This window comes from Channa argus, chromosome 9 (genome assembly GCF_033026475.1).
Source record: "Channa argus isolate prfri chromosome 9, Channa argus male v1.0, whole genome shotgun sequence".
NCBI lineage: Eukaryota > Metazoa > Chordata > Actinopteri > Anabantiformes > Channidae > Channa > Channa argus.
In genome coordinates this window covers 20958267-20985668 of record NC_090205.1, presented here as the reverse complement: position 1 = coordinate 20985668, position 27402 = coordinate 20958267, and the positions used below count along the sequence as shown (strand labels likewise).

The 27402-nt window shown below is 38.0% G+C and overlaps 1 protein-coding gene across 7 annotated transcripts in view; it reads right to left on the bottom strand.

Moving 5' to 3' along the window:
* myo1b (myosin IB) overlaps positions 1-27402 on the bottom strand; it is a 51443-nt gene that overhangs the window by 19059 nt on the left and 4982 nt on the right. For all 7 annotated transcript variants that reach the window (XM_067515082.1, XM_067515085.1, XM_067515084.1 and 4 more), the window contains exons 2-9: positions 24398-24544; positions 21115-21230; positions 10391-10485; positions 7720-7824; positions 6329-6375; positions 4613-4676; positions 2347-2445; positions 1141-1244 (exon numbers count right to left, since the gene is read on the bottom strand). In XM_067515082.1, the coding sequence (XP_067371183.1) occupies positions 1141-1244; positions 2347-2445; positions 4613-4676; positions 6329-6375; positions 7720-7824; positions 10391-10485; positions 21115-21230; positions 24398-24523 (756 nt within the window). In that variant the 5' untranslated portion in view covers positions 24524-24544. The remainder of the gene's footprint in view (positions 1-1140; positions 1245-2346; positions 2446-4612; positions 4677-6328; positions 6376-7719; positions 7825-10390; positions 10486-21114; positions 21231-24397; positions 24545-27402) is intronic.

Genomic DNA, 27402 nt, shown 5'->3' with positions numbered 1-27402 from the left:
CGGCCCCGGAATCCCCTCGTTTCTCTTTCCCGCATCTCATAGCACACATAGACAGTGCTGCATCACCATATTATTTATGGCAATTTGGTAACAACATCTTGTTGTTGTGGAAAACTAGCTAAAGCACATCATGATTTACTGCGAGTTGAAAGTTCCAGCAGTCACCCTGTATTTTTACCTTCCATTTTACTGAATAGATATGTTTCTTAAAAGAAGTTAAAAGAAAACTAACTTGAATGAAATTCAGCAAAAATGTGTAGAAGCACCACTACTTTTATTAAAGTTATGTAACAAAGACTATTTGTAATAAAACAGAAGGCCACATGGTGAGGGCCTTATTGTTTATTGGGGATGTCCTCTTGTGCTTCCAGTAGTGAAATGCAGCTGTATGGGAAATGTTGTGAATGATGAAAAGCAGGATGTAGAATAAGAGGAAAGAAGAAGAATGTAACACAACAGATGGCAAAGAACAGTAGCTGAGTAGAACTTGCAGTAACATGTCTGATAACAAAAGAGTACAGTGGAAATAGTCACTTACAGACACAACATCCTTCAGTAAGGTAACAGAGTACAGGTGTCACACCTATAGACTGGATCCTAAATGTTTATGCACTAACTTATTTAAATAAAGGGAAGCAGCTTTTACTGTTGGTTTTTCTCTAAAGTGCAGCTGCCCTGTTCTACAACAGACTACTGTTTATGACATTTTGTTAAAGTTCACACATCAAACTCACAGTGTTTAATACAAACCTAGTGTTTCAGGTTTTAGTTTTCTTGTAAGTTCATGTTCCTTTTAAAGCTCATCTGGTTTCGCAACTCGAAAGAGGGAGTCTAGTGTGGAGCATTCTCACAATCAGATATATAATCTACAATCAGTTTGTTAGGACCAGCTGATAAGAAGTCAGAGCTCCTCTACCCTCTGCACAGGATTGAAAGCTAAGTTGGCACTGAAGGCTGAAGTGTGGGGTCACCTGCAATAGTTTCTTTTTAAACTTTAATTAGGTATTGACATAAAAATCATTAAATCATCTGTTTTTAAGAGACACCTCAAAACAATATACACTCACTGGTAATTCTATATAAATTAAGGATGATGTGTTAAATGATTAAGACCAGATTAAATGTGTAGGCACTACTCACTCTGACTGTCCTGAAGTTGGCTGCATCATCCAGCCCACTGACCACAGCTGAGTCCAGACTCAGGTAGTTGTACTTGCTGAAGTCGCGGTGCAGCTTCAGCTTCTCTGTGACACACAAACCATGTGGTTGCCATTTAAACTAATATTTATTTAATGCAGTTTTTGTTTAAGTGCAAGTTGGGTCAAAGCTGGAAGGTGACTGGCCAAAAACAAAAAACAAACACTCTTACAATGGCACCCATAAGATAAAGTCTTTAATATCCTACATGAATAACTTTATTGTGCAAAATTTAAAAACAGATATGCTCAGCCTATAAACTACTGTCACTCCAAGTCTATACATGCACACACTGTTATTGCTGTGAACATTTTTCTTCTAGATCAAACAGTCTTTTAAAAGCCACCCTACCTACTCAGCAAAGAAATCTATTCCACTCATGTGTGCATGTGTCAGATATCATTAGTAATTGCATTAACTGCAGCTGAATCAAGCCCTTCTGATGTGTGAGCTCAGAAGTAAATGACCATTATATTGTTTCCCTGTGTTTAGGACATGAAACAATGCCCTCTGTCCAAACAGCAAATAAGAGGTTATCAGTTTCACTGCCTGTGTTTGTTCTGTTTAGTGTTTGTTAGACAGGAAGACTGAGTCATTAATGCTTCAGCCATGTGTTGGCGCAGCTGCAATCCTGCTGGAAATTACTATATGTGATATTTTAACACAGTGAATGGCATGTCACTCCCGATGACAGCTAAGTAAATTAAAACGAATTTAAAGTATAAAAATAAGTAAAGACAAACTGCATGATTGTGTTAACCGTGTCAGTCTTGTGAATGATGCTTCAGTTAAAACATTGTGGCAGAAAATCGCACAATGATGAGCCCAGTTTCCTCTGGACAATACTGTTTTGCAAGCCAATGTAGAGTTTGAGTAATTACTTCCTGTGAGCAGAGATGTGGATATTTCAAGACCAGAAATGATTTCAGGCTAAGGGGCTAAATATATTACAACAGTGGTCTTGGGTCTGGACCAATAAGAAAAGGGCTGATAGAATTTTAGCTTTTCAATTTTTTATAATATGTCAAACTGCTCTTTCACTCCAATTTATGAGCCCTTTAATCTTCAGGTAGAGTTTGCTCCGATGTGCACTGTCTCAAACACACACGCTGTTATTCAACTTACATTTTCAGCATTTTTAGGACTTACCGAGTGTGTCGTCAGAAGCTCCAGACAAAAGCTGATAAAAGATGTGGAAGTTCCTCTCTCCCCTTGGCTGTTTCACCACACGTGACTTCTCAAGCAGATCTAAAATAATAAAGGACAACAAAAGAAATAATGACACAACGATGACTAATAGTAGTCTTCACTGGAAATGTTTATGCAGGGATTCACAGAGGTGTCCTTGAGTAATAAAATAAGAGGCTGCTGGAATTCCAGATGCCCAGTCAGCATGAATATGGAGCTCAAACTGGTTCCTATTTAAACGACCTAATTAATATGCCAAGGTGACCAAGCCAATGTTTTCAGTATAAACACTACAGGAAGTGCACAGAGGAGAAACCACATGAGTATATCAACCGTCAGCTCTTTTTCCCTGGGCTACTGACCAAGTGCAACAGTGCCTGATTAAAAGAGGACCCATCATCTGCTCACCGCATTAGGCTGAGGATGATTTAATTAAAGACCTACTGCAGAGCTCGGCAGCATCTGAGGCCACTTGAGATCCTCTTCACTGGCAATCCATTTGTCTAGTTACAAAACATTTTATTTTATGAGACTTCAGAGTTTGCATTAAACTGAAGTGAACATTTTTGGAAAAAAAAAAGTCCACTTATACTTTCACTTTAACCATAATATGCGGCCACATAATGAGAATTGGTCTTGGCTTTGTTATTCTTAAAATTTCACAAACTCTGACTCATCTTGCTTGTGGATGCTGAGAGGACAGAAGTACACCTTTGCACTACAACTGGGGTTAAGCACCTAACTCAAGTGCCCCTACTCAGAAGCCTGGGGCAGTGGGCAAATGTGAATCTGTGACTCCACTGAGCATGGATTACATAAGTGGCTCAATAAGAGAGAACGCATTAATAAAACAATATCTACCAAAGGGTGGCTGACAGCAGCTATACAGAGCTGTGCTCAAAGATCCAGCTAAGGTACAACTGTACAGCCACTTCCTTAATTTTAGCATCTTTAGGGATTTAAATGCATTTGATTCCATTTTTACATTTATGTGTGTAGCTTTTTGAAAACACCTTCAAAACCACATTAAAGCCATTGCCTCTTATTAATCTCATCCTAGGAGGATTGAAGTTCCCTGATGAGCCACAGCTCCAAATTTAATGCGATAAAACATTGTGAACTGAATTCCCTTTGCCTTTGATAAGGAAATACAATAAAGTAGCATTATGGGGGCAATATCCTTTTATGTCATGACTGAGAGCTTTTGCTGTTTGACTGCTACAAACACCTTGTCGCTCTTTCATTATCAAAGCTACTGAGAATCAGACTTTGAAATATTGAAGCCATATATCATCAGTTGCAGGTAGAACTCTAGGAATACACACATGACAGAAAAGTCTGTCTATAAGTCTGAAAAAAATGGAGATATCCTTCCTGGCCTTTACCAGAAGAACATCCTCCAATCCTTCTTTCTAGTAAGTCAAACCTCTCTGTCTGAAGCAGTCAAATGTCAGCTAAATGTCTGCTAAATGACTAAGCGGCTAATGTCAGTCGCTAGTCTTTACAGACACTCCCTTGTGTTGCACCAACTCAGTCCAACAGACAGAGGTTTACTTGTGTCTTGGCCATCAGCTCCCCTCTTTGTTGCTTTGACCTCTGGAAGGAGAGCCAGTGCAGACAAAACACTGTCAACTGAGGCCTGATTAACCAAAACACAGAAGGAGCTGAGGAGAGAACATCGGGTTGGTGAAAGCATGTCCTTCATTTAGTGTGGCAATACATGTGTTTCGATCATGGAGGGAAACACTTTAAAAAGAATGCACATCTGTACCTCAACAATTTCAAGATCTGAATAGCCTTTCTTTCACTTTAACCCTTCCACAGAGATACAGTATGCAATAACAATATAGCAGAATCGTGCATGTATCAAATGTATGGAGATTATCTCAAATTGTCTGTCTTGTTTCAGTTGATGGTGCTCTGGCACTGACTGGTGTTTGACTGTGAAACAAACAATAGATCTTTTGTTTGCTCATATTGCAATGAACTAAACTATACAGAATGGTTGATTTTGCAAAAGATGTTCTAAGGATAATTAAAGTCTACAAACCATCTTAAAGGTGGGATATCTAAAGCAAAGTAATCAATATCGGGCAGATGAAGGACATGTGAAGAGAATACTGAAACAGAAAAAGAAAAACTGAAAATACCATGCGTGCCATAATCCTGCATAAACATTAACAGAATTTTGTATTTTTAAAGACACTATTATTTTAAAAGTCCTCACAGTTGCTGATGACTCCACCCAGGGGATCTCCTTTGAAGTCAAACTCAATGTCCATATACTTTCCCTGTGGATCAGAACCCAATAGTTAGAACAGATCTAGCATTGTATATAACTCCAGAAATATAAGCTCTTTGCTAAGGTCTTTGATTTGGCTTTGGTTGCGTGAGCCAACTTACAGCTTCCCATTTAAAAAAAGGACAAATACAACAAGTTCAGCCAAGGAATCATTGTGATTGATACATTAATAGTAGAGAGTTCTTCACAACACACCAATCTCTACTGGTGAGCTCAGCCATATTTAATATGCCTGCTGCACTCAGCATAATGAAATGACAGGTAAATTCTCAGAACTGGTTTCTAGCAGAGACACCTGATAGCCTTGTCCAGAGGTTTATGCCAAGGTTACCTAGATATAAATAGACTGGGGACATAATCTGTTAAAATACTACTTGTTATGAACTGCATGTCCAACCACTGACATTTACTATAGTGAGAAATTTAAAACTGGGGAGTAGCAAAAACATTTTCAGTACGGCATCAGGATGGTGTGTGTGGACCTTGACGTTTGTGATGCGCTAGGTTTTCGTCTGATAATCTGATTAAATACTGAATAAATACATATTTGCAAAAAAAACAAAACAAGTGGTGGCATGATGGAGTTATTTGATGTAATATAATGTTCTTAAAAATGTGAGAACTGAAATGATCAGGCCTCTTTGACAATGCAAAGCATGAAAGGAAGAAAGAGTGTTGTCTTACACCCAACCCAAACAACAAGAAAACACCCAATTCTTTTCACATTGCCAGTCTGTCTTTTGTGTCTGGTTATAGAAAGAGTGACACATACGAGGATACTTTGGAAGGATCCTCTATCTTCACACTAATGATAGCATTTCTATAGATCCCCGAGTCTCAAAACACAGTAGGCTATGAAAGTTATCTGTCAACTTCTAAACAAGTGCAATTTTATTATGCTGAAAGGCGACTCAAAAAGAAAAAAAAAAGGAAAAAAACACCGTGCAACACAAACTGATAGTTCAGTGGGCTTGGTCTATACTGGAATTTGATCACAAACAATGCAGTTAAAGGGCAGAGTAGCTCAAAGGCCTTATCCTGTATGCTGTATGTAAAGATGAAGCTTTCAAGGCCAGTTATACTATACAGATATAGATATATAACATATAGGTATGTAATATATAGAAAATAACATATACTGTTACTTTTCAAATAGTATGGGACAGATAGCAAAGACTGAATACACACATACCAGAAACCCTCACACCATGACATTAGTGGCTACCGAGATATTATTTTCTGTTTATTTTAATTTTTAAAATTTTTTTTATACTTGACATCATAATAATGTTGCCATGAGACAGGCACTAACACACATCATTTAGATGTGTGTCTACAGTAAACAGCATTGACATCTTGACAGCTCCAAACCGGTTTATATTTATAAACACCTTCAGGCCTTTGCTTCAACCATCAAGGTGATATATCAGTCACAAAATGTCCCCAAGTGGCTTTAATGTTATGGCTCATCTATGTAGCTAGGAACAAAAAAAGTATATTTTAGAAACTCTAGTTTATTTTGAAGAAAAAAAAAACTATTTGTACAGGCAGTCTAAACACTGCATGGTACTCAGCAAACACAGGTTCATTTGAGCAGCATTTCATCAAATAACTAGTTCTAACTCGGGAGGGAGCACTTACAAATCTGGAGGAGTTGTCGTTTCTCACTGTTTTAGCATTTCCAAAAGCTGAAAAAGAGGAAAAACAAAATAAGACAAAATGACAATATTGAAAGTAATGCTTATTATTAGCAATCCTTTACAGCTAGTTGCCAATCATACGGGGGCAGAATGTCAAAGCCATTTGTACTGATGAAGCCCCATAATTCTTTATGGATTAAGCAAAGCACCAGAGCTTTTCAGGCTTAGGAATAGCTGAACCTTGCTGTCACGCTACTTTCATGTCAAAGCGCTTCAATATGTGCCTGTGCATATAAATAAACAATAAGCAACATGTTGTTCAAACACAGTTTTGTAAAGTCTAACTTTAACTTGCGTGAGCAAATAAAAGACATCACAAACTTGTATGTATTTTACAATATGTACAGGAGGCCTTTCTTTGAGTGCCTAAGTGAGCCTTTTAGATCAGCATTTTCCAAACCCGCTAACAATTTGTGTCCAACTACATTTTTAGATTAAAACGCTATTATTATGTGTCACGCATCACAGCAGTATTAGCGTAACAGCTTAATTGCTGATAACAGCTGATTAATGTGTGTTTAAATCTATGGTTAATATGAATGTGTGGGCTGCTGGTCTGGAACAGCAGCAGCTAGAAGGCAGGGAAGACAGAATAGGAGAACTACATGAAAAGAGAGCAAAATTAAATGAAGAATAAAAGCAAAAAAAGAAAATGAACAAAGGGTCACAAAGATAGTGCAGAGAATGGAACCAATAATGATTCTAAAAGAAAGCAAACCAGAAAGTCACAGACAGCAAGCCTGACACAGACATATTGTTTGCAGCAGGAAAGCTGTGCTTCCCTCTGCTTCCTTTTTAGCATTAGGGCAATTAGATCGGCAGGAGCTAAACTCTTGCAGATGTGCAGGGTTTCTGCAGCGACTCCTACAGCTTCAACATTCATGTGCATTTCCTGTCCACTACTCCCACTTACAAATACCCCCCAAAACAGCTGTTCCTGTGCCCAAACTGAGCTATGAGAATAAAACTGTAGGTGTGTGAGTGTGTGTGGTGCAAAAGGGGTTAGTACAAGAAAAACAGTATTCTACTACTCGAGTTGTTCTTTTAATGATCAGCTGTCTGTGACAGCACAACTTCCATTTTTTATGTGCTTGTCAGAGTCAATATGCTTTATCTAACATGTACGCCTTTAGAAACAAAGCAAAGATATCAAAGGTTATCAGAAAAAGGTCCTTTCGAAAACGAAGTAGTGCACAGTCAGTGACCTGTCATTTAAACGTTAAATACACATTGTCTAGGTTTGTCAACAGAGTCACACTTTTCAACTGTAAACTTCCAGATAGTCCAACTCCTGATTTAGGATTTAGTTTGAGAGTGCATGGCACTACTTACCTTCCAGTACAGGATTGGACTGCAGCAGCTGTTCCTTGACCTTATTCACCTCCTGGCCCTTCCCACACACTGCTGCCACATATGACATCACCAGCTTACTGGCCTCTGGAACACACACAAAGATAAATATCAGGTCAAAGATTTTGACATGACTGAGGAGCAAGTGCAACGTGCCCGACATTTTAGCATATCCCATAAAAATCCCCCTTACATCATCTCCCCTGACACAAGGACAGGGTGTGGTCATTCATTAGTCTGGGGTAAAGAGCAGAAGAGTGGGGCCTGTTAGAGACCCACTTTAATTTAATTAGATAATGACCATTATTGCATCATGTTTTCATCATTCAAATTTTCTTGGGAACCAAAGGGTTGCCAGGAGACATTTTACTTGGGTCTACAGAGATGCTTCCACTTCTCACATCAGACCAGTAACTAGTCTAAGATACTCTCAATGTGAGTCTGTTGTGAATGGAGCAATTTCAATACAATTTCAAATGTTATTTGTTCAATCAGACAAGCTGATTGGGACTAAGTAACAATAGTTTGTCAATTTGAAAACAATCTGACATAATCAGAATACTGTCACTATGTAAAATAAAGCTACATAAAATTAAATTCCCAAAAGTAAGTTTCTGCATGATAAATGTGACAGACTTAAAATGCATCAAGTGACATGTCTTGTATCATCAAGATCATCTGTCCTGGACAGTGAGTTGACGGTGATCTAGAGCTGCTGATGTGTGTGCTGTGCCAAGGGAGGATAGACAAGAGCTTGACAGCAGTTGTTTGTACAGACTGATGATGTGCCTGGCACACAAATAGCTTGTGACATGATAAAACATTTTAGGAAGGTAGAGAAATATAGATACAAAAAACAAACAAACAAAAAAAACAAACAAAAAAAACACAAAAACAGCAGATATTAAGACTCACTGTTGGGAAGAGTGTTTCCACCATTTTATCTCTCAGACTAACAAAATAAACTTCAGTCATCTCTTGCAGACAAAATGTTTTGTCTTCTGTATGCTTTGTGGCATCTGATAATGTTTGTCACAGCAAGACAGAGGCAAAAGAAAACCCTCTGTCAGACACAAATGTCAATGACCCACATCGATGTGGAATGCTTGCTTTTGATGGCCTTATTCCACTACAAAGCTTTACGGCTGGTGCAATGACTGAAACCACTTTTATCTCCTCATCTTAGCTGAAAAGCTTTTTGGGAGTGAACTTTTTAACATCCATGAGAATTTAAGAACAGGCAAATAAATTCTAGCCCGTCATTGTTCGAACTAAAGTAATTTCCATTCTTAGTCCTTAGCTTGTATTATTGCTGTATACCTGCATCTTACTTTGTTTATTGTTATGACATTATTAATATGATGGCAGTGGATTTTCATAAAATGGTTTTGTGGCTCTGGATTTTAGCAGCTGGATGTTTGTAGCTAGAGTACTACAGTGGTAGTGGTATATTGTTGAATGTGATCTCTAGCCAAAGATCAATGTCCCAATAGTCCAAATTATTAACAGCCTGTAAACATAAAGTCACATTATCAAAACAGAAAATAGATAACGGAGCAGTGCTAGATCAGTGCTGTTACAGCTCTGTTACTACTCATAACAAAAGTAGAGCTGGCTGAAAAAAGGAAATTAAAGTAAGCAGGACAAGTAGTAGTAGTACTACTTATAATTGTGAGTAAAGCGTCATTGCCATTTGGAACTAAATAGACACTGAATCCAAATCCTCCCACAATGGAATTCAAAATACAAGTCATGTGTGGCATAGCACACTTTGTTTGGTCTGACAATGTCAGTGAAATCCTCAACATCAAGTCCAAGTACCAGCACAGTGTTATAATAGTTTTGGAGATGACTTGTTACAAAGCAAACAGTCATCAACCAGTTCTCTGTAATGAGAATAGTCAATCAGTCAGGACACTCAAGATGTATAAATATGTATCGGTCTCTGTCTTACAAGGAGATATTACTGTGTTTAGACTGCGTTTAGATTGTGACTGTAACTTGTGCTCTGCCAACTCATTGTGGCTTTTTACCTGTGATATAACACTCCCAACAGAGCTCAGGAAATTCCACATTCTCTGCAAGGTATGTGAAAATGCTCTATGTCCACACATAGACTCCTTTTAGCATTACTGCCACCCCAGCTGCTTAAGTGTAGGTGCTAAATGAAAGTTAACACAAGTCTGCTTTCAAGATAATTTGATTTCTTTTTTCTTTTACAGATACTCTGTGTACAGGTCATCACTGAGATACAGTCACTTTACATGTACTGACATGAGGTTTTAAAAAAACAAATAGCCATCAAGTTGCCTTATAAGGTAAATCTAAATCTTCAGTGGCTTTATCCATAACAACCCTTATCTTACTGTAGAAATAAGTTTTGACTGCACTTTGAGCAAAGAAATACAAACAAGAAGAGCTGAACTGAGCAAAGCAGGAAAAGGGTACCGAGTAACTACTAAGTGTTTCTCTGTATAGATACTTTGTAATTCATCCTGAAAAATGTCTTTAGTCTTTGATAAATGAAGAGCCTTTCAGGTGCATGCTTGGAACAAATATTGTTTAGTTATTAGTAGCAATAAGGTATTTACTTGTAATGAGGACGCATTTATGATTATGTGTAACAGTGTATGTGAAGCATTTGGCCACTTACCAGTTTTCCCAGCCCCACTTTCCCCTGTGATGAGGATGCACTGGTCCTTGTCCTGATCCCTCAGTGAACGGTATGCCTCATCTGCCAAAGCATAACTGGAAGACAAAAGGCAAGAGGAAATTAGTCTTCACTTCAACATTACTTGTTCCTCTGCTAATGCTCTTAGAGAAGATTTAGAAGTACAAATAAGTAAATAAATTCAGAAGACTGGTATATTTTTGTGTAAGGCTACTTGTGACTACTCTAATCAATAGCATGTGGCTTTATCTGTGGGACAACCACAGTAATGGAAACCTTTTTCAGCAACACAACAGTGTTCACTTCTAGGGGTTTAATAGTTAAACATTTCCTTCCTCGTTTCGTAATGCGGCTGTTGACATTCAAAACATATTTTGACTGTTACACACTATCACTTTCATTACTGCCTTGTTACTGTAAATGTATTTAATTGAAGAATAAATCAGGTTCATTCATAACCTGCTAGTCATCATTGCACCTAGTCAGTGAGAACGTAAAAACTCTTTGGTGGAAGTGTGAATGGTAAAAGGGGTGGATCTTTTAGAAAATTAAGTCTATTGTCACACATTCCTCGACAGTAATACAATGGTAAAGTGGGGCTGATTTTTGTAGGCCCACCCCCACTGAAACCGAACAATATATTATTTGTTCTCTTTATGCACATAATCCCTTGTGATGGTTTGAGGGTGTGAATGGGGTGAGAACCACATTACAATGACAGCTTTTTATCTTGTGTGGTACAGTTGACTAATTTTGATGTGCTACACCCACACAGAAAGGAACACTGTAGGGTGAGGCTGCAGTAATTGCATTTTACAGCTTCTATTTGGCAAACATACAGTCATGTACAATGCTACAAGTAGTGTGTTTTGACGTTCATCTAGCAGGACACAAGACTGCAAATTAATTTACTAGGAGTACCCCATACTTTGGCTTTCATTACTCAGGAATTTTTTCCAAAGCCACGTCTGGTAATAATAGCTGTGGGGGGAAATTATGCTTGTAGCATACCTCCTTTTGCTGAAAAGTTAGACGAGTTCATTTGACATAAGTATGCATCAAAGCCATCCATGGTGAGGCTGACAAAGGTTAGTTTCTTGGTCAGTTTAAGTTAATCGCATGCATCTATTAAATGTCAAGCTAAGATCAACATCTTCAAGTCTTATTGTTCATAGTGAAACTGAGTAAATGTAGCCTAAGGTTAGTGTAGAGGAATACATGTCTTTCCCCATGTCTAATTTGGTCTAATTCCTGGTCTTAGAGGGTGGGGGGCTCACCATATACCCAAAGTCTGTGTAATATAATTAATCAAGTATTTATATGCCCTAAATATACAAGACATAAAGGCAGGAAAGAATGTTTGACACGCACAGAGAATAGCGGGGACTGTCATAAGGTTCTACATCAGGCTCTGTAGCTGGTTCTGAAATGGTGGAAATGTTCTCAGTTGTAATCACACTAAAACTGGTTAGACAGGCCTCAAAGTGATCAAATGATAAAGCAAGTGATTTGTATTTGAGCATGCTTAAATGTTAGGTGATATAACTCTGTTGCTCCTTACTCTTATTTCCATAAATCCAATAAACAAGGAAAAAGAAACTAATGTCTAAAATGTCTAAGCCTAAATTAGGGTAGAGCAACAAATATTAGTGGAGCCAGTGCGGCGAAGAGCAGAACTTGGAGCTTATAATCACACACTGAACTAACAATGACCTCCAATTTAAGTAGCTGATTGCTTGTAAGAGGCCATGACAGACATAGACAGCCAGATGAATGCATTCCAGGCCACAATACAAAGTTAAAGCTCAGGCAGGCTAGTGGATCTTAGGGTTCTGCACCATCACACATCGTTTTGGACAAGAGCCCATGCAGCCTCACCACCAGCACTCTCCAGCACCAACAGTGTTGGCCCTTCAGCAAATCCTGAGACACAAGGATTCACTAATGGAATATTACCTCTAAAAAGTTGCATACACATGTAAAAACTAATTTAAAAAAAAAAAATTACACTGCACTACCATATGAAGGCCTGGTGGGTCAGTGGTAGAGCATTGGGTTGGGAAACAGAAAGCCAAGGGTTCAAATCCCACCCCACTAGAATCACTTTGTGATTGCACTACCATATAGTGAGGCAGTTTTATGAACAGCTCTTTGGTTTTTTTTTTTTTTGACTTTATCATCCTGAACTATGACAGTACGACACGGATGCAATTAAAAGGTGACTTGACCAATTTTCAACTTGCTCTTTATGGCTTTAGTTTAGGGTGTGAAAGTACATTAATGCTTTTCAATATTAAAATATTTCTCTGCTTCTAGCTTAAAAACTCCTCCAGGAGACATCACCCGGAAGGATATTTCATCATTAGGAGTTCAGATGATGTAATTTGAGGGATCTCTGGAAAAGGAGGTTGACCGTGATGAGCAACTCCATAGTGTGAGCAACAGGACAATATAACCTGAACTGAATGTTCCTCCAAGTGATGTCATCTGGTGGCATTTTTCAGTTAGAAGTAGAGAGATATTTTGATATAGGGAAGTCAATGGGAAGTTTAAAAGCATTAATGTACATTCACACCATAAACTAGAGCCATAGAGAGCAAGTTGAAAATAGGTGACGATGTCTTTAAAGGACTTTGAATTTATTCTACAAACCAGACTCCAAAATGGCACCCTTCAAAGCTCCATTTAATGCATGAGAGTGCTGGTCTTTTGTGCACAGACGCTATACTTGCATGTTAATAATCTCACTTTAACATAAACGTGAAGCAAAACAAATCCCTGCTGACTCTGGTGAACAGTAAGGTGTATACACTTATTTCACATCATTCCTCTCTTCAGCAGTAGCCACAAAAACTAAACAAGTGCCCCTTGCAAGGTCTTTCTTGTAATATTACCAGTTTGCACAAAACAACATCACAGGTTACTTTTTTGGTGACCTCAATGTCGAAACAAGCACAAGCCTCTCATCCATTTTTCATGTATATGAATGAGACTTGCAATGGGACATTATGTCAGTGCTGAAAAGGCTACCAAGCACAACAGATGTCTGCTTTGTGAAAAAATAAAAAAAACCTCCTGTGGCCTGATCCGATTGTGATAATGAGCAAACAATCACAATTATCACGGCCCCTCCTCAATGAAAAGAAAAAAAAAAAAAAGGACCACGACGGGGTGTGCACCAGCAGAAGGGGGCTATAAATTTAGAGTGGGAGGTCCTTTGCCAGCAACTTCTCCCAATGAGACACACACATGCCATACCAGTTATATGAATATGAATAGCCATCACATAATCACAACATGAATAGTTGTCAGCAGAAACAAGCAGCCACACCCAAAAGTGTGCTAGTATAGATGACATACACTATGTAAATGCTCTCATTATAAACAAGTAGTGTGAGCAGCAAAATGAATACACCACTTCACGAATGTGAAAGTCAAATCGATAATAAAGTACCAAGGTACCAACAGGAAACAGTGACTGAGCCACCAAAATCCCAAAGGCCTCCCTGATCAGTGTTGGAGCTGGCTGTGTGGGGGTTAGGCTGGGATAAGGCCTTGGACCATAAGTGCTGCTTGGCACCTCCCCCTCACATCTGCCTGCAGGCTGTAATTTGGTCATGCACGTGGCAGCGGTGAACACAAAGCCACACTGGCATGAGGTAAGCAGCAGAAAATAGTCTAGTCAGTTCTTTTAACTACCAACCTCTGGTAAATGGGGCACAGAAGAGGATGATAGGCCTCCAGTAAGTGACCTAAATTTTGAAAGGGTGGAGTACTTTGAGCGCAGATTCAGCACAGTTTAAAGTCATGATTTGTAGATGCTAATGAAGCTGTAATGTATGGCCTGCAGTGCATCCAAGCCAGCTACTGGGAGATGACAGCTATTATGATTATTATGACTTGCCTGTCATAATAATCATAATAGCTTTTCCCAAAGGCTGGTGTCTCCATACTTGTATGTAGAAAGGGAAAAAACAACACTGCTCCATTCCCCACTGTAAAACTGATAAACTCCATTCATTACTTTCATGCTAAATTTAGCTTTCTCTCTGTGTGTGTGTAAAGGGGGGGTGGGGGTACAACAGCCTGTGATCTCAGTGCGATTTGACTCCTGCAGAGGTATCAGGAAAATCCGATTGGCTCTGATGGAGAAGCCAAATAAGTTTTTCCTGATGCCACACAGTATGAGTAGAGTAGAAGAGAGTGTGTTAGGTGGTGCATGAAACACAGACACACAGACACACAGACACACACAAAGTGGCATCCTTTCAGACATCAAACATGGTGGGGGTGGGTTGGGAGGAGATACACAAATAAGCACAAAATACTTTGGTTCTTACAGAACAATCTGCATCGGTATTTAACAATGTGTTGCTTGAAACACAAAAAATTTAAAGAATATTCCCATTGTGAGAAATGCAAAGGGCTATAAAATCCCCCAAAACTTTTAAATTAGAACTCTTATTCTACAATTTATTTAATGCTCACTAAAGACCTGAGATCTTAATTACTTATTGATTTATAGGTGGAGAAGCATCAAACTTTGAGAAGGTGCAGGACTTTAATTTACTTTACTGCACAGCAATTTAGGGTTCCACAGCAGGGGAAAACACAGGTCCAAGTGTTGGTCTGATCCTTAGAAAAGCAGGAAATAAGCATGCTGAGAAAGGTAGCAAAACATCCTCAAAGCAGAACTCAAAAAGCTTCACAGAGTCTTTTGAGCTCTTTGTGCAGTAGGTTTATGTTCATCTATGTTCAGCATATTTTAAAAAGCAGCAACTTGTGACTGACTCAACTTGCAGGTGTTAAAACACTAAAGAAGTTGCTGAATTTTCTGCCATGTAAATGACAATGGCCTTCAATGACACAATAAATCCTTGTGCCTTTAGCTAGAAGATATTGAGAAAAAAAAAAAAAACACAGTCAAGGGAAAAAAAATGCATGGCTACATGTGCAAAGCCACAGACAGGATGGTGGAAAAAGAAGGGCAAGATGTCTTTTTATAACCCTGAAAGCACCAGCTCTGTCAGGTTTGAGGACTTCCTCTCTTCATCCTGCTCTACGTGTCTTAGCTCTCGACTGAGACAAGTTACTAGTCAGTTCAGGCTCAAAATGTCCTTACAATGTAAGCTCACCCTGAAGTTCAATGTTGCTGACATATATGTAGAACAACCTATGTTTATAAAAACGCATTGCACCAACTGCACCATTATTGTATAATATAATTATTGTATGCATCAGTTGAATACAAACTGGATAGAAATAAACCAGTACACGTAATACAAGAACACATGGAATGTCTTGGGTTAACCCTGTGGCCCAAGGACATCTAGCAACAGAACCACACTGGTGGGTGACTTCATCTCCACACCAGGAAATTAGGAATCCACAGGCCGAAAGTAAAGTTGTCAAATTACTTTTTAGAGTCAAAATAACAATCATGCATACAATCTTGTCTCAAACAACAGATTGATATAATACTTTTAAGCTGGCTGAATGCAAATATTTCCCAAGCTGTATAGTGCACAACCAGCAGTTACTTAAAGCACTGCAGGGAACTCTCATTCTCTAACTTGCTCACTTTGTTTTAGTCCATAAGAGCAGTCATAATAACTGTCAATGTCTTGGAAAACAGACACTTTTTAAATTGATTTCAGTCGGAGACATATAATTCACTCCCACATCATCATCACGACTTTCATTTGAGTACTGGAACTAGCTGACAGCATAAACAATAGACAGCAAACAGATAGTGATGATAATTCTAGAATTGCTGAATAAATGAATGACTGAATTAATGCTGAAGCATTATTTTTCTGGGTGCTGATCAGTAGATGTTTACAATTAACATCTTACTACTTTTCCTGTAGGGTCTTTCCTCTACTAAAGTACATGTATATTTATCTAGTTTCTCTACTTCAGGAATTCAAACAAACAAACAGGATTAAATGTATACTAAAAAGCACTAATAAAGTTAACTTGATTTGGAAAAAAACAGGTTTTCATGTCTGACAAATTAAGTTTTTATTAGCATGTACAAATTATGTAATGCCAGCCTCCATCAGAACCAATTTCCTACAGTGAATACCCAATTCAGACAAATCACTTTCAAATCTGTTTAAGACTTTCTTGGGTTAAATGTGACCCGAATATATGATGCCCTTAGTTAGTGAACCCAGCCACAATGTGAAAACTGACCCACAGTAAAACAACAGCAGAATTCTGTTAATTTCTACATTAGACTGCTTCAACTGCATCCAATGAACCTAACAAACAAATAGCACCATCAAAAAATTAGTGTAAGTGGACAGGGTTTTAGGCAGTGTCCCTAACAAATAAAGTAAAAACATATTTTATTAGTGTTAAAAGATACAAACCTAGGTGGTGAAACATTACATTTCATGAGTTTCTATACAACTCCACTTTGGTATGCTTCCCACAGGTTGTTATGCAAGCCGTGTTTACAGATAAAAAACTCAATACCCATTGTTCTGCCTATGAATAGAAAGAATTTACTGCATGGTTTTTGAGCATTTACAGACCAAAGATAATCAATAAAGTAAAATCTTATGCTCACAGAAGTAATAAATGACAATACCTCTACCTTCAGTAGACAGGTAAATTATTCCTGAAACACATGAATTCATAACCACTGTATTAATGATACACTATGCTTGGTAAAATCAGATATTAGTGTGAAAACTATGTTCACACAATATGTGAAATTCAATGCAGGGATTAGCACACAAATAGAAATACATTTAGCATAAACCAAAACAATATTTAGATTATGAGCTGTGTACACATAGGTTACATAGGGAGAGGAGAATATGTAAATCCTGGGCCACACTTGAACAAAGGAAGTGGTAGTTGCAGTATGTGGTATGTTCTGCTCGGTAACAGAGGGAAGCTGTTAGGGAGCCTTCTAGAAAGAGACCAGGTGATGTGATGCAAAAAAGCAGCAATTTAGTTGAAATTATTCCATTATCTAATTTAATGCTTTTGCATTTTATTCTCAAGTTGAAGATGTGGGTGGAAAAAGGAACATACACGCACAATTTGCCTGTCATCTCCCTCCAGGTTCACTGAGCTTACCATTACGCCAACACACATGCTGGAGAGGAATCACTCTACCCACCTGTGTCAAAATGCCATTTCAACAAGTGCCCACTTCAGTCTACCTACGTACAGGTTCTGTGCTGCAACTTATCTCCTTAAAGCAGTTATTTTTATATAATACCAAAACAGTGCATGCATGTCATAAGATTAGTACCAAATAACCACAGCAGTAAAAAAAAAAAAAAAAAAAAGAAGAATGGAAAGAAAACTCAGTTAAAGATTAGTACTATTATTTTAACAATGTTTATGTATAGTCCAAATCTTTTACTTTACTAATGTGCCAAAATACCTTAGTAACAGCAATTTGCTGCCGTGGGTTTCCTTTTTAGAGTAAAGAGACACTCTTTTTAGCCCTAGCTGTAAATTTTCTATTGATAAATAGTAAACTTACAACTTTTACCTAATGTTTTCGAAACAGGTGTTTCAATTGAAAACCTTGGAACAACAACAAATACAACCGAGGCCATGATGTAGGAAATGACTCCAAAGTCCATCCTACCACAGATAAAATTGTAAATCGGGCCTTTATCCATGTTCAGTTTGGCAGCAATTTAATAGATGCTATTGACAGCAAGGATCATAAATTGGACACACCTGGGTAATAAAGAACAGGAACTATATTGGAAAAACAGAAACAACGTTTTTCACTAATAACACCATTTGTAATATGTAAATGGACACAAATTTAAAACTGTACATGAGTTTAAAAACAAATAATTGTGATGAAGTATTATTTTAGATCGCCATACACATAAATGTAACATGGCTATACTTAGACCTAGAAGAAATCCCCCTACTGTTCAGGGATTAAATGTAATAATATTTTCTCATTTTTAGAAACCGTGACAGAACTTTTGTTCGGTACTAAATAGAATTTGTTAATAGCCTGCAGAAATTAGCTATAGTATCCACATGTGGTAGTTAATTAAGATTTGTGTAAACATAAAAAATTGAGATAAAAACCAAAAACATATACGATATGATGGTGATAACGTGTACATATGTTTCAAAGAAGAAGGAATGCTTCTAATGTGAGGCTTACCCACAGTTGAGTAATACTGTAGTTTTACAACAGTAAACTAAACTAACTAACACAAATTACAGCACTAAACTAAATAAAAGCACTTAGGGTCCACTTTCACATGGAAAACATCAGATACTGTGATAAGACATTGCATACTCATAACTCTAACTAAGCACATTTCAAAGTCAAGATGTCATATCCATGTGCATGACAGCTGAGAGCAGACATATGCTTTCCATGGGGCCTCTCTGCTCCATTAGACAGTCGTGATGCTCTAGTGGCAAGTATTGAGCACTAGGGATACAGGGGGCCTCAATACCCCATTAAACATTGGGGAAATAGGATCCTATCCCAAAGACCCTAGGCTAGCTGCCTAATCACACACACACACACACACACACACCTTAATCTGTGTCTAGCTTGGGCACCAAGGAACATACACAAAAAGACTCCAGACCATCTGTGATGTTGCTGAGCAAGGAGAAAGGACTCCTCTCTAATCCTCTGTTTTTGGAAGGGAGAAAAACACCAAAAAACATCACCTCTCTTTAATGTATTATTTCTAATATTGTGGCTAAACAGTTATTTGTAATAATAATAATAATAATAATAATAATAATAATAAAACTTAACAGGCAATTAGCATACTAACAACTTTGAGAGATGGGGCCAGCTGCCATACTCTCTACAGTGCACATGCATGGCTGTGCACACACACACACACATACACACACACACACACACACACACACACTTTCAGCCACCCACACAGAGAACAATAATGAAACATGTACACAAGTATGAAATGCAGGAGCACCTGCACACATTTAGTTTTACTTTTTGTGCTCATACAAAAGACACAAAAGCATTTGTGCAAATATACAAGCTTTTTTTAAGCAAATCCTAAATGTACATACATATGATGAGCCAATGGTAACACTAAAACTGCCATAATCCTGCACCTTTCCCTTACTTTAAATCTGTGTGAATGTGTTTACATCTACCTATGAAACCTGTTTACTGGAAATCCATGCATACTCAGAAAAGACTCATTATTTTACCAATTTAGCAACACTTCTAGAAATGATGAATTTCTGTTTATTGTATTCTGCAACATTTCAAACTTCACAAATAGCTAAATGCAGGACATATTTCATGTGGAAGCTGTCCAAATACAATACCACCTCTACATGTCCCCAGGCAATTAGACAAATAGTTTCCTCCAAACATAGGTCAAAGTTTAATGTCTTAGTTTCTCTGATTTACTAGGGCTCTTTCAAATTAGCTCTATGGATCCACAGATGGCTTAGACATTACCTTGGATTTTAAAGTTTTAGCCAGATCTTGGTAGATTGGTACAGCTAAGGCACCTGTGAAATAAGTGAAACTCATGCAAATAAAAAACAATTTTCTTGCAACAGCAACAATTTAGTAAGTTGCTAACTTGAAACCCTTGACCTAACAGGACCATAACCAGTATTTTTGCATATTCAAGCTCATACAAATTCCTGCTGCACATGTCTGCCCTTGTAAGGGTGAGCAATAGTTCTAGTTCATGTCAGTAAATGTTCTTGTAAAGACTCTGACAAATGGTTGACTGTATAATCTTTAACCTTCTGTCATTATCTAAAATTATCCTGAGGTAATTCAGTTGAGATCAGATATAGTTAAAAATGATACCATGTACTTCCAGCCAACCTTTTTTCCAGGTGCCAAAGTTACCTGCCCTTAGGACAAGTTACTGTCAGTGTACATGTTTTGTTGCTGAGGCCTGTTACGGTAGCCAGATATCTAATAATCCATACAGATGTTTACAATACATTATATGTCATGCCATTACTCGATATTTTGGAGCATACTGCAGGAAAATTGGAGTAACGCCTGCGAAAAATGATGCATATTATTTTTTAAACAGTTGTCTAAGAAACTGACCATGCCAAAAAACACTGGCAGTCCTCCTGTGACAGTTCGCAGAAAAAAGACAGGCAGTGAAAACCAAACTGGTAAGAAGGGGAAAAAAAAAAAAAGGAAAAAAAGTGAAAAGAGCCCGAAACCGTGAAATGTCAGTTCTTTATAGCTGGCTATAAAGTAAAGCTAAGGAGGTTGCTTTTGTCTGCAGGGAGCATGTCTGTTCTGGGACAAGAGCACTCTTCAGTCTGTGTCTCTGAGGGGCTTTGCTGCAGCCTTGAGACACAGCGGGCTAATTGACGAGTGCTGGGCTTTGTTTTATCTTGGCCCCCTTACAGCGATGTTGACAATGCTGCCAATGGACAGATGGCATTCAATGATGCTGAATGGCCGGCAAACGTCTCTCCACACAAAATCTAGTGACCCTGTAATCTCAATCTTCCCACCCATCCACATTAGTCACTAGGCCTAATGGATGCTAACAGAGCTTTACAATACACTGCATCGCCAACAAATAGATGATAGCTGCTGTTAAACACATTGACTGTGCCTTAAAAAAAAAAGTTCACCAGTTCCCTGTTCCATCTTAGTTAAGTGCACTCATAATTGCCTGAGCCTTAAGTAAGAAATAAAAATACTAGGTAGTTTCACTTACATGTGTGGACTAAGTTCATAGAAGTTCCTGTTGCGATACTCCTCCACTTTGTCAGGTGTGAAGATGGGCAAGGATCTGTAGGGGTTCATGGAGATCACCACACTGCCAATATATGTCTAGAAAGACAAATTGTTTTATCAGAATCAGGGTGTCATTCCTCAAGATTTACACAGCTGGTTGAAGTGAACTTTTGGGTGCGGTAACAGTGCCTCTGTCAGCTTTTCTCAGCTGGGTACTGCTAATTCAGTGCTAATGCCAGAAGAGAACCTCAAACCATGTAAAAGCAAGGGAAAACATATGGAATTGGCAATGAACACAGACTACCTATTGGTCATTGTGCTAAACCTGGGTTTTTGTAAGCTTGTGTGCAAGTATACATGCTGCCTTGCAAATACAGGCCTGAAGATTAGGAAATAGTGTTAAATAAAATCTAAAACTGGTCATCAAATGAAAATCTTTTTAACAGAATAATTGTAGGTGCTTCCTATTGAATGTTTCTATAGCAGTCTGTCAATTATGCATTACATTAGCATACAAGCTATCAAACTTGTCAAGCCAAACAAAGCACTGCTGTTTCAGTTTCATATTCCATTTCATGCTATAAAAAAAAACACCTCTAAGTGTGAATGTTACATAAAAAGGTCCTTTTCATCTGATAACACTTGTCAGAGTTTTTTTTTCAAAGCAAATGTAACCAGCCATCATCTTCATCATCATCATCTTCTGCCTACGCTCAAAACAGAGCCCAGATAGCACTTTCAAACATCAACCTGAAACATTTTCTTTGCTTTCCATGGTAATGGCTGTTGCATAACCCACTCTAACGAGAGAGGAGAATGGCCTTCCCTGTGGCAACAGCACAACCTCCCACAGCCTGGCGTTCAGTAGCAAACCAGAGGCAGAACGAGGTCTTTTAAAGAGCATGGAGAGATGGGTCGAAAGGAAAAGTGTGTCTAATGTAAACAAAGTGTCCTGTGTTAATGTTGTGTTTTTTGTTTTTTTTTTAACCAAAAGTAGAAGTAGTGTATAATAGCAACTTACAAATGAGAAGCACAAATGAGGGGCAACATGGGGTTCAGTGTCTTGCCCAAGGACACTGAATTTCTGCTACCTCTGCCACGGCCTATTAGAATGTCTCTTTCCACAGGGAAGTTTTTCAGCAATCATTTGAGCTCACTCACTGCATAAAAAATAAAATTAAAATGTGGCAGCAGTTTAGCCAGTAGTTCCAAATGAAAAGAATTTCATTTGTAACTACAATACAACGCTGTGATTCATCTTTTTGGGGGGGCATGCTTATTATAAAACCCTATTGATTACACTAAAATTACAGCAGTTAAAGGACACATCACATGCTCAGCATCTATATACATTTTATTTACATTTTTAACATAGGCTACTTAACTCTATTAATAACCAAAGTTAGGTTCAATGCAGAAACAATTCTAGCTTGATGTTCTTCTCATTCTTCACTTCTCAGTAATGGCTTCTCTGACTCCCCTTACCCCTGTTCTCGTTGATAGCACCTTATCTTTTGTATCCCATGTAAATAGCACCAAAAAACGTCCACTCTCTGGTTACTTCCCATCTTGACTAATGCTCTGTTATCTCGAACTTCAACTAGTTGAGAACTCTGCTAATCGTATTATAACTGTGACTCTCGCTATATAACACAATACCTCCACTTTTGGGCTTTTCTCGCTTTCCATTAAATACTGCATTGATTTAAAAATTCTCCTCCTTACTTTAAAGCCCTTCATAAACTTGTGCCGCCATAATTTTCAGAGTTCCTACAGTCATATTCTTTCCCGTACTCTTCGTTCCATATGTTTGACTACCATAGGCTCTAGAGCATTTAGTTGCACGGCCCAAATCTCTCATCATTTGTAACACAGACTCCTTATCACTATTCAAATCATGACTTGATAGACAAGGTTGTTTATTTAAAATGGCTTATTCTTTGTGATTTCTCACTGTAGCCGTTTACATAATTAGCCTTACTTGGCAATTTTTATTATTTAGATAGTTTGTTTTACTTACTGTTGTGCTCTGTTCATACTTTGTTTATTGTTAGTCATTGTTTGCTGCTGATTCTGTATAGTGACCTTGAGTTACCTGAAATGCACTTTTAAATAACATTATTAAGTGACTGTGACCATCAAGGAAAACATGACTGTAGTGAAGAGATGGTTACAAGAGAGAATCTTTAGGAGTAACATAAACTTCAAGAAAAGCAAAAGTTTTCAGTAGATTGAACTTCTGTTAAACAAAGCATAAGAATCAGGACAACAGTTACCCGGGTAATTCCCATTATCTTTGGTTTTCCACAGAGTTATTGGATACATGACTTAATGTCCATCTAGAAAACAAAGCCACGTTTCTTCTGGTGAGAGCGGTCATATGATAGTTTGGGATGGGGGTTGAAGTCATTTGTAAAGAATGATGCAATTTAGGCTGAAAACACATTCAGATTCAATGATTTCACTTACCTTTCCCTGAATATGTTTTTTTTTTCTATATTATGCAGTAATATTCACTAAATATTATAAAAAATAAATGCCATTGAAATGAGTAAGTATTAAATTTGCTCCAAAATTTAGGTCAGTACAACACAGGAAAAACAAAGCTGTGAGTTTATAGTTTAGGACAGAGGATTGAGGGCATCTAAACAGTAAGAATGACATCCAAATTCCTCAGCAGGATGTGGGATGCAGCTCAACAAGATATCTAGCACACAACTAAGGCAATTATTGCTATATGAGGGGACATCATCCTTTGGGCCCCGGGCCCTGTGAGCCGACAGCAGAGCTGTAATCATCTTGGCTGACATGTAGAGCAGCCAAACTTTTGAGAAGTAGAGTCATGGAGTGCTACAGCTCTAATCCCTGAACCCAGAAACCTGATGCAGCAATGAGGGTTAACCAAGCCTCTTTTTCTAGAGATAAGCAGACAGCTAGCCCGCCAGCCCCTGTTTGTCCCAGAGGTCTGGATTTCATGCCTCACTTAAAAGGTATCATCTTCATTCCTCAGTGATGTGATTTATTGATTGGCTGGTTACTGTGGTCTATGTATCTGTGCCACTTGTGTAGCCAAGACTGTAATAAGTGAGTGAAGAAAACACAATAACACTTCTGAACAATGTATGTGCATGTTTCCTTTGGGATGTGTTCTATAACAGACTTTGAAGTATAAATGAGAAGTAACTACACCATACTGTTACTGTAATGATACTTCGTAGTGTTATTGTTAGAATTGTAGACTTGTTGTCATATTGTAGACTTACATAGATTTCATTGTGGTCAAAACGCTTCCTCAGGTTCTCAAGGAATGAGTCTTCAGACAGGGGCTCAAGGAGGACCATGTCACCCACCCCAATCATGTTGTCTAGAAGTGATGTCTTCACCTCCATTTTGGCTGTAGGTGTCCCCCCCTGCACAGTCAAAAACAGCAAGAAAGAGATACATATCACATATTGTACTATATTTTCTCATATACAAACGATCCAGCAAAGTCAGTGAAGAAAAAAACTGCTACCAGCAAATATGGATGTAAATATATGCAATATACTTTATTAAGTCAGCTCCACATATTCTCTTGGAGGAAGAAACCCCAAGCATGAACACAAGTCATTTTGTCATGTCATTAGTCATTACTTTATACTTATTTATTATTAGTGAGGTCTCCATAAATATTTTTAAGTAGTATTCTATAATGACAAAATAAACAGTCTTAAACTTGCCTAATACAAATAAACATTGGGGTGGACGTGTTTGTACACCAGTGGTTTGACTGCTGGGGAGGAGCAGAGCCCATTGATTGGCTATTGAGTTTGTTCTCCTCTGGCGTGTAAGAACATCCCATAGGCAACTGCATACCAGAAGAACCTTGTCCGTGACCAGTTGAGTGTCTGCTCAGCTGGTTTTCAGGTCTTCACCCCTTTGCCCTCCACAAAACAGTAAACATCTAGCGCACACTTGTTGCAGTGACATTGTATTTTGGTAAAGCAGTAAAGGACCTCAGTTTGAGTGCACCCTGGCAAAAACAGTGCTGGGGGTGGCAGTTTTCAGGCTAATGTTGCCATGTCCTTTGGGACAGTAATCCCAATGCTATGGGGCTGGAGATAAAAGAGGCCTAGGTTATATTCAGGCCTTGATACAGGGCTTTGCTGCACCAAAAACCTAATGTCTGCTGTTGTTACAGACTGTCCAGACCAGGCAAATAGATGAGGCCATGCAGTCATCTATTGTTCACTAGACCTGTAGAACACATTTCCCTATTATGCATAACTAGAAACATAAGGTGGTTTTAAGAAAATGAAAATATGGCAGAGCTACATTATTCAGTTCACTTTGATATTTTAGAATCCAGTTTATATAAAATAGGTCCCCAAATTAGAAAATTTTTCATGCACAATATGGCTGTGAAGGCTGACAATCTCAGAATAAAACTTTGTGAGATATGAAAACAATCAAATGGGAAACCAACAGAATGGGTAGACAAACATTACAGCAAAAAACTAATTTTGTTTGAAAGGATTAAGAACAGCATGAATTTCCTGAAGAAACTGATTCTAGGTGTAGATTTCCATTCCACTTCCCCTGGAAAGTATTATTGGCTCACAAAACTCTTAGGAGGCAAGAATCACTCAAACTTGAAATTTCCATCAACAACAACAACAACAACAAAAAAAAAAAAGCGACACCTGAAGAACAGGTGAGGAAGAGTGTTGCATAATGACTGATTTGGAATTAAGATTTTAAAAAGGACTTAAATGCTGCAAAGATGCCAGTAGAGTAGTAAGTAATCCCTAACACCCACTGTGCTTTACCAACGAATGGCGTCAGGTGGACTCTTAAGCTCAGCGTTCCAACCATATTGGAACAAGCTTCCAAACCCTGCACGCTCAGTAGCCTCACTCCCAATACCTAAAAAACAGCTGAAACTACAACTCTTCCACAACTTTATATGCACTTAAATCTTAAAAATAAATAAATAAACAGTTTTTGAACTCTTTGGGTAGAAGTCCAACTTTTGTGCTTTGTGAGTACTGGGCATCACATATGCCCTTGAAGAAACCCTGCCCCAAACTGGATGCAAACTAAGACTGAAGAAGGGTCTTTAGCATAAGTCTCTGACATTCCCTGAGTTGCAAAAATGGTAATGTCCAATATTATCAATTTAAACTGTTCCAAAAGCCAATGTGTAAATGCCACTGCTTTACACATTTACCACCAATAGCTCTCCTAGTCCTGTTCAATTAAAATAAGTCAGTAATTCCATCCCATTTATGGGTAGCTAAAACAAACCAAACAAAAACAAGTTTCTCTAAAGGATTTACTGCATAAGCAAAATCAAAACTACAATAATGCCTATCTGGCTTCTGAACATCTAGATTATTAGCTGTTTGTAATAGTTTGCCAAAATCAGTACGGGTCAAGAGAATTACTACAAAGTTGCTACATACTCAGACTACAAAACTTACAATATTAAATGCATACACATGGAACACTGCAAGTCTTGAGTATAGTTTCTGGTATGAATAAACAAGACTTTAAAGAAAGCCGATGCTGAAGCATTCTGCTGACCTAGGGGAGAATATTATGCATCTTTATTGAGCCAGTGCCCAAGCCACTCTGACCAACAACATATTGCATATGTCTGCAACCTGGATGCCGGATGCCCTCAGCTCCTCTGCTGATAACCCACTATCCCAGATTTGTAAATGGCTTCAAGGCAGGCAGTGACAGAATCCCATTAATAAGAGTTGCTGTCTGATGCTAAAAGCTGTACTGGATCCAAACAGCCAGAACATGGAAAAGACAAAAATAAAAAAAAAATAATAATAATAAAACAAAAATAATAATAATCTGACAAGCTTCATTAAACTCAGAAGATTATTTTCACTGCTGACTGGTAGAAATGATGCATACCCAACTGAAAATGTGGAAACACTTGTTTGTGGTTTGCCTCATATGATAGAAAAAATAAAATAAAACTTAATTTTAATTATAGATTTATTAACACATTATTTTTCAGAGAAGCTGGATTAGAAGTGTCCTGCTTTATCAACCTTTACAACACATGATTAGATAGAAAGCACACATGGTTTAACTGCTATTAACCTAAACTCTAAATCTCATGAATCAGTGCAGCAAAACATATGCCAAATATACCCTCATCTGGATGCCTGTTAACTTAACTGAGTTGACTCTCCAAAATCTGAATGGCACAGTGTCCATGATTTACACATTTAAATTAATTTGAATTTCACACAAGCATAAAACATTA